Genomic DNA, 8,896 nt, shown 5'->3' on the forward strand with positions numbered 1-8,896 from the left:
TAAAAAAAGATATGAAAATATAATTTCATATTCCAAGTAGCATAGCCGCATGCGAAATTCTCGCTTATCATTTCTCGATTCAAATTTTTACTTACCTCAGGCACTCGAGTTGGAGACTCGCGCTTTCTCACGGGTGAAAGAAAAGGGAAAAGAGAGATTTATAGGCAAGCAGTGAATTGTCGAACAAGCTCGAAAAAACAAATTAAAAACAAAAAAACAACCAAAAAAACAAACCAAAAAAAAAAACTGACGTATAAGCTTAAAAATAAACTTTGGAGGAGACTATAAACGCTCTGTTATTCAGAACCGATTTATTCTTACCCATACTCAAAACGAACACAAAAATCTTGCTGTTTGATCTCAGTGCTGGTTTACTTCTCTTAATTTTCATTTCAAAATCTTTAAGCCGTGGAAAGGCTAATAAAAAACTAATCACACGTTCTCCTTTAAAGACTCAGAAAAAAAAGAAAATGAAAATTATTCGTGCCATTAAACAACCTGAAAGTGTACCACTACATTTTCTGATCCAAATATCATCCTATATTTGTTATACAATGGGCACAAAAAGACACATAACCTTTCAAAACAGGCTCCTATTGACAGTTCGCTCATATTTAAGCAAGCTTTTTTTCCGTATCCTGAACTAACTTTTCGGTCGTAGGGGAACGCTTGCAACTTAGCAATAAAAATTAATCAAATAAAATGTTTCGAATATAAAGTTCCACTTCATTTTGAGAAAGATATTTGCCTTCAAAGTTACTGAAAGTCGATTCGTTTGAAAACGTCTCGTAACAATTCTAAACCCTTATGACAAAGTACACATGTCTACTGAAATAAACAACATCTTCGTTTAGCCACATTTTTATTCTTAAAAACACTTTGAATAAACGGTCAGAATTATAAAAGCCCAGGAGGGAGTCGGAACTCCATTAAACTTGAATTTAAAACCAAGGGGAAGGTCAAAAAACCCGTGAACTTTGTGTTCTTATATCAACCCGTAAAGAAAATAGATTATGGTTTTCAGGAAGGCAAGATCTTCCCCCAGAGTTGTAGCCGTTATCGGAATAGAGGGGTATGAGATCGAGGTCCTTTCAGAGGTATAAATAGTTAGTCTTTAATAATTGACAAACCTTGATAAACACGCACAAGATAATCATAGAGTTCATAGCAGTCTTTTGTTTCTTTGGGCCAAACGTTAGAAGAGTGATGCTTATAGGAGCGTAAAGAACAATATTACTTCTTAAAGTTAAGAGATTTAAATTTTAATTTTAAAGTCAAGAAATTTTACTTGTGAGCTCCTTTATCAGCGTTCAGCCAAAATTAAAAAGCAGGAGCCGGATGGACCATCATTGATAATTCATGTTAAATTTTCACCTGCCTTTTTCAAGCTATTTAACAGTAGCAAAATTAATTCCTTTGTGGAAACGTACGAAACTGTGGTCTTTTTCAGTCCTTTTAGTAGTGAAACAAAGAGTTTTGACACCCAGCTGTAAGTATCTATTTTTCTGAATAAAAGACAATTTAAAGATTAAAAGAGTCTTGGCGATCTCTTTTGTTCGTCTCCGATCTCAGACGCGTCTTGTTACGAAATTACTTGTTTTGTTTGTGATCACAACCATTACGACGGTAACAAAGAAGATGAAACTCTTTCCTTGTTTCTCAGCTATTAAGACACTTCTGTGGAGAGTTAAAAGAAAAGAAAAAAGACGGCTATTCAACTGAATCGCACTCAATTCCTCTTTGGAAACGTACGAAAATATTGTGCAGAAATTTTTTCCTTTTAATAGTGGGACAATAACTTTTGGCACCCAGCTGTAAGTATCCTTATTTTGGTGATGGCAACCTCCATTCTTTGTTTATGCTCTCTTCCGTTTCTAATTATGAAGTTTAATTGTATTCAGTGATAAAAAGGTGAAAGTCTTCACCGCGTATCGAGGAGCAAAGCCAAAATTGGAAAAGGCAGAGGAGGCCGGAAAGAGGAGGTAAGTTGAGATAATTCCTATTTGGACAGCCAGCTCAACGAGATAAAATCTGTTTTTAATCTAGATAAAAACGTTAATATAACTGTTTGCGTTTAAGCATCCAATGCCAGCCGAATGACCAGTTTATGTAGGAAAATTTTCACAGGACTTTAACAACGGCGGAGTAGAAAGCTTTAGGTCACCAAACCAAATATAAGTACACTCAAGGTATATTATAAAAGGGAGAAATCTTAAGATGAAAATAATATCACGGTTTATCTATTAAATTAGTAGAGTGATTTTACAGAAAATGCTGTGCAAGGTGCAAGGTGCAAGCATCATTTTCTTCCCCATAATTCTTCTCAAGGAAAACCGTGAGACGCCATGTAAAGTGTGGAAAGGGATTTGAAGCTAAATTTACTTAAGTCACTCCCTAATCACGAAGTGCACTCTAACTCTTAGCTATAATTATTATCAATTTTCCGTTGGCAGTTACCAGACTGAAGAAGTCATATCAACAATAAATTGTTTTGGAAAGAAACAGTATCTAACCAATTCATGTTTACATCTAGGTTTAAGTGTGATTCATCAGACATCGTTCATAACACATATGCCGGCTTGAAAACTTTCTTATATCACATGACTTTCTATCTTAAAAATCGATATATTTTACGCAACTTTTCGCAATAAAATGGGAGGAAAAATTTGGAGACAGAACTTTAGTGTTTTTGTTGAATGTCATCTATGTGAGAGTTTTCGCGCACATCTGAAGCATCTGGTATTTGCGAAAAGGTTCTATTTGTTTATCGCACGTTATATACATTATTGCGAAAGATCACAATGGTCTAAACATTAGTCCAGTATTGAATGTCTAATTCAATGTCACTGAGTTTCTTTTGGTAAGTAGTTTTTATATATGTTGTCAGTTGTCACGGGACTCCAACTTTTATTAATTTTTTTTATGCTTCAGATCACCGCACACCGTGGAAAAGTCATACGCAGATCTTTTTTCTTTTTAATTTGTTAACGGCCTCCACACGGGCATCTTTGTAAGGTGCCACTCTCGCTAAGAGCAGTCCTCTCGACTTCCCGTCGGAAAAAAAGTTTTTCTTTTCTTTTTTGCCCATGAAAAGGGTTTAAGACACATGTTTCCAAAATAGTGTAGTTGTTATCCAATTCTCTTTTTTTTGCGTTGCCACAAGCCAAAAAATGATTTTTGGCTAGATCAGCGATCGAAAGTAGATAGCGATCGAAAGTGTGAGTTTCACAGATTTTGCGCACAGCGACTGCAATAATGGGCTTGAATGTTTGCCTAGTCTTCTTTTCGAAATTCCGCAAATAGGTGATTCTGTAGTGAAGATCGACTTCACAGCGAGACGAATACACTCTTTTCTGTCTTCCAAAACGTTTACTGAATCAGAAGAAGGTCTAAATATGGTTATGGCTCTTACGGCTAACGACCAAAATTTGGCAATTTTTTTGCTAACGATTATTTTCTTTCCGTTGCAAATATATTATGGTTAACGCTTTAAGGGAAACAATTTCATAGTTAATCAGAAAAATGCATCCATGCATTTTCCACAAATGAGCAAATGTTTGATATCATGAAGTTTTATCAATGGAGGTCGCTTTTAAGCAAGAGACCGAAATATCTATTCATTTCGTTCCAGATTAACCCATGCTTGTCAGAGGTAATAATCATGTATCTTCTTCTTTCTTCATATTAATAGTGCCATTGCTATGGGCATCGTACAATACCTCCAAGTCATGCTGTTTGTATTCAATTTGACACTCTCCTCTGTGGCAAAGAAAGCGGTAAATTGTCAAAACTTCAAGTTTGCTATCGATGAAGATGTCGTCCATAACCAAATTCTTAAGGGTCACGTGTTTCAAAGATTAACAGTGCCCAATGCCATCCAGTGTCACTTGAAGTGCAAAGATGACTGCCTGTGTGTATCTATGAACTATTTCCCTCGCTCCAAAGAAAATAACTGCGAACTTAACGTTGCTAATAAAGACATGGAACCAGCGGCGATGAAATGGAGGCAAGGGGGAAATTATTACGATTTGGTGAGGAGCTACACGGTGAAGGTGAGATAACACTGTTCATTTAATTCCTTATTCATTTATTTATCAACTTTCGTAAATAAAATAAATATTCCCACATGATCAAGTTTTCCGGTACTCCCTAAAAAAGAGGTGAGTTATATGTCAGTCCGGGCCAAAGACAATTTTGTGCACACTGTTTTGTCTGCGATATGATTGGTCTAGACAAAACAAAAACAAACTGATTTGACTGAGAGCCGATTGGGTCCATTCTCTCTCTCGCAAACTTTTTCCTTAACGACCATGTTGTAATGCGAAGGGAACGGCAGAACAGAAGCGACTACAAATTTCATAAATACATCACTGACTTAACCATTGCTGTATTACTACAATTCAAATCTAATTTTTAGGGACATTTCATCTCCGTTCTGGCACCCCGCTATGCGTTGCACGCATACGTACTTTGCTCGCATTGTTTGTTATCAATTCGATCCGATTCCGGTGAGATTTGTCGATGGTTGCCAAAAAAGTATATGCCAACCCAATTCGATGAGCATGGTGAGCTAAAAAATTATTTTAATCTTGCTGTAGGATGGAGACAGATACACACCAGAGAAGCATCATTGCATCAACAGATGCTGCCGCACCAATCCTTGTCTCAATGGAGGGGCATGTCTGGAGATTTGTGACACTCACAGCACCAGGTTTAACTGCACCTGTCCTAACACATACTCTGGTCAGCGGTGTGAGAATATAAAACATCCGAAAAGCTGCAAAGACATAGCTAAGAATGGTGCTTCAACATCAGGAAAATACGACATCTCAAATTCAGACAATGAACGGTTTTCTGTTTACTGTGACTTGCAGTCTGAACCTGGCTTTGTATGGACGTTAATACAATCGTTATCCTTGTCCAAGAGAAATGCCTTCAATTATGCAGGGTTTGGCAAAAACGTTGAGATTGATATTGAAGAGGGGGAAGTAAATTGGAACGAGTTCCGACTATCCTTATCACAGATGCAGTATCTTGCTAATCACTCCACACATCTGAGAGCAACTTGTAACTTTTCTACGGATGGCCTGCAGTATACGGACTACGCACGCGCTAAGCTGGCAGGTCATGACATTTTTGGTACCTGGGAAACCTGCAAGATGTACGAATATGTCAATATCCGAGGAATCAATTGTTCTGATTGCACCGCCCTGACAAAACAGCGGGAAGATGCGTCCTGGCACATAAAGAGTTACAATAGCACACAATTCGGATGTGAATTTAATGGAAAACCAGGTGGAGTCCCCGGTGAAAAAAATTTCGGCAAATTTAACAAGCTTCATACGAATCAGGATCACCGGTGCTCGTTTTCCCCTGCTTCTACAACGCAGCATTGGTTTGGAGCTAAATGTGACGTGTAACTTTTTGCGAATTCATTTCCTTTCACAGAAAAGGAAACGCAGCCAACTGAAAGCAAGAGAACATCGCAGGAAGGCTAAGAACTAACAATGACATCATGTGCCTCCAAGTTTGGCCCAATTAGGAGTTGAACTTGAACTAAACGTTTAATATCTCAGATGGTTACACTGACCCTTTATCACAGAAGAATGTAGACATGCACAAGAGCGACGTCATAAGCAACCTTAGCAACCTCATATTTTAATAGTTGAAGTAAGTAGGCGGTCTCTGTACAAACGCTTTTTACCCGCACTTTCATCTTATGTAATGTTCAATAGATAGCACACTTACATCTTAAAAGTCAAAGGTCGATAAAATTGACCTTTTTTCGTATTCGTCTTTGAAAACGCATTCAGAGATCACCATTAGTTGATTTATGCAAATTCTTTTCGAGAAAGTGACTAATCGTAAGTTGAAATGCTTGTGTTTAGATTCAGAGATGTTTAAATAACTCCGTATGCTATTAATCTACATTTAATCGACATTTTCTTGACTCGGTCAATCAACCGTTTTCTCTTTACTGATAATTGAAAATTAGCTTCGGCCTCGTTAGTTTGATCATTAGTAAAACTAAGCTTTAAGTGTAGGTTTCTTGATTTCGCTTTAAAAAATCCTTACTGTGAGGAGAAATGGTATTTACTTAGTGGCAGGGGGATGTTAGCAATTTCTCCTAAGTGATAAATATGTACAGCTTGGTTTGATTTTAATATTAAGGACTCGATGCATAACTGTGAGAAGCCCTCAAAAGCCTTTCTTTCACAAGGACTAAGGACTTTCACAACAGCCTTTCTTTCACAAGGACTTAAGTGCTTCGTTAGATCACTGCTTACTTTATAACATTGTACATTTGTTCATAAAACAATTTTTGAAATGTTCAAAATGTAGGAGATGAAGTAGGTATAGTAGTTGGATCAGGTGTTTGTCAAGAAAAGCACCAGTGAAGTGTAAAGGTCATTCAGGATTGTTGTACATAATGTGAGACATCATCTTATTATAGTATCATTCCAGACTTTTCCTTAAAGCTTGTGGATTTACGGCGATATTACACTGTTGGACGCGCTGTCAATACATTATTAAATACAAATGCAAGTGACCATGAAGTTATATTCTAGTTATAAAGTTCATTATTTGAAATCTACGTTTCCGAAGTTTGAAACGTTCAATGATAAAATTGACGATTTTGGAAGCTTTCAAAGTTATGCCATTTTCCCCTCAAAAATGGTATTCGAATTGCGCGAAAAAACCGCTGACGTCACTTTGGTAACATAAAATCGATTTCAGTATGGCGAATAGTATGAAAGATGCGCGGCAACGAGGGCGATATTGTGTTGCTGGTGCCCCGGCTCTGATCAGCAAAGCTGTCAGAATAGATCATTCCGGCACCAGGCATAGAATGTTTCAGTTCCCGAACGATCCCGACCGTGAGAGGAAAATGGGTGAAATTTGTCCGTAGACAAAGACCCGATCTTAACGATCCAACTTGGCCGTAAACGTCGCTTTGTTGGGCAAATTTTGAAGAATTATGCTCTGAGCGAAACTTGTCCATATTAAACAGAATGATGGAAGCCCAAGGGATGAAGATGAAGCGCTTTTTGAAAAATGACACTGTGCCAACCAGGGACACTAGTTTTGTGCGTGGTGTAAACTAAATTTGAGTGTTTCTGTACCGTTTCCTTAAATTGTATTTGTATTTTTTCTCTTTGCATACTAATACTGCTTAGAAAATTCATTCCAAACATTCAGCTCCTTTAATGTACAATTAACCTAAAAGAAACCCAGTTGAAATAATATCAAAGGTGGCGGATACAAAAGTATGGATGAGTGACATAATTTCCAGTTGGATTTTTTTCTCTGTTTTTGAACCTTTGCTTTTGTAGGCCCCTTTACAGAGAGCTCAGCCAAAAATAAAGAGCTGGAGCCAGATCGACCATCATTCATAATTCATGTTAATTTTTCAACTGCCTCTTTTAACTGTAGCAAAGTCAATTCCTCTATGGAAATGAAGGAAACTATGGTTTATTTCATTCCTTTCATTAGTGAGACAACGAGTTTTGACACCCAGCTGTAAGTATCTATTTTTCTGAATGAAAGACAGTTTAAAGATTAAAAGGGAATTGGCGATCTCCTTTGCCTGTCTCTAGTCTCTACCGCTTCTTTTTGTGAAATTATTCGTTTTGTTTGTGATCATCACTCCAAAGATAATTAAAAGACACATTACGACGTATATCCTCCCACGAACGTTAGAAAAACTCATGTTTTTTAAATATTAAGACACTTCTGTGGAGGATTAAAAGAAAAAAGGGCTTTTCAACTGAATCACACTCAACTTCTCCTTGGACACATAAGAAAATACCGTGGTCAATTTTTTTTTCCTTCTAATTGTGGAGACAACAAGTTTTAACACCCAGCTGTAAGTATCGATTTTTCTTGATGAAAAACAACTCATGGCGAACTCTTTTCATTGTTTCTGGTCTCTTCCATTTCTTATTATGAAGTTTAATTGTTTTGAGTGATAGAAAGGTGGAAGTATTTACCATATTGAAGGGCAAACCAAAAATTGAAAAAGTCAGAGGAGGCACCTGGCACATGAGGAGTTACAATAACATTGAGAGGGGATGTAAATTTGATGGAAGACCAGGAGGACTCATCAACATGGAAAACAATTTCGGAGAATATGGCTGCAACGATATAGATCACCGCTGCTCGTCCTTAACTGCTTCTGCAACCCAGCACTGGTTTGGAGCTAAATATGACCTAAAATTTTTTTTGGGTTCATTTTCTTCTTTAGAAAAGGAAACTCAGCCAACAAAATACGACTCTGAGAAACTCATCCGGCGTGACTTATTCGATATGTTTAAAGTCACTTTTTTCTACTATTGACACAGCATAATATATCTGGATCGCCATGCACACTGTACATCAGATTCTCATTTTATCTCAGCCAATTTATTTATATCAGATATTTAACCTGTCATCGAGATATTCGACCCCGGAGAACGATGGCCCCTTTGTCGATAAGCATTACGTAATCGCTTTCGCGTCAAAAGAAGAGAACACTTTAAGGCGCTGGTTAAGATCTTGCCGAACGTCTTAAGCGCCGTTTACACCGCGTTCCACCATAGTACGATCACGTACCTATTCATGATTTTTTGCCTTTTCCCTACGTGTACTCTGATTGCTGCGAACTCATTTTTAAATGTCTTAGTATAATTATTAAGGTATCCAACTAATTTGTAGGTTTTTAAGGTCCACCATGAGTGTTCTTCGCTATCTACGCGCCATGTTGTTGGTCACTCAGACGAATAAGGCGCAGCCAACAGTAAATTGTCAAAATTCATAATCTCATTCTTGACGGTCACGTGTTTCAAAGATTGACAGTCCACAGCGCCACCCAGTGTCACGTGAAGTGTTAAGATGACTGCCTGTGGGTATCCATGAA

The 8,896-nt window shown here is 37.5% G+C and overlaps 1 protein-coding gene across 1 annotated transcript; it reads left to right on the plus strand.

Annotated features, from left to right (window-relative positions):
- The first annotated feature begins 1,912 nt into the window (after positions 1-1,912).
- Positions 1,913-6,536, plus strand: LOC131796149 (uncharacterized). The gene is made up of 3 exons (XM_066169919.1): positions 1,913-1,982; positions 3,692-4,052; positions 4,599-6,536. Exons 2-3 carry the CDS (start codon positions 3,702-3,704, stop codon positions 5,418-5,420), a joined length of 1,173 nt encoding a protein of 390 aa, XP_066026016.1. The 5' UTR covers positions 1,913-1,982; positions 3,692-3,701; the 3' UTR covers positions 5,421-6,536.
- The last annotated feature ends 2,360 nt before the right edge of the window (positions 6,537-8,896 follow it).

The sequence above is a fragment of the Pocillopora verrucosa genome, chromosome 7 (genome assembly GCF_036669915.1).
Source record: "Pocillopora verrucosa isolate sample1 chromosome 7, ASM3666991v2, whole genome shotgun sequence".
NCBI lineage: Eukaryota > Metazoa > Cnidaria > Anthozoa > Scleractinia > Pocilloporidae > Pocillopora > Pocillopora verrucosa.

Excerpts from the sequence above, each read along its gene's own strand:
- LOC131796149 (XM_066169919.1), top strand. The coding sequence starts at position 3,702 with ATGGGCATCGTACAATACCTCCAAGTCATGCTGTTTGTATTCAATTTG. Across the intron at positions 4,053-4,598 it reads TGAGGAGCTACACGGTGAAG|GATGGAGACAGATACACACC; the intron begins GTGAGATAACAC and ends ATCTTGCTGTAG.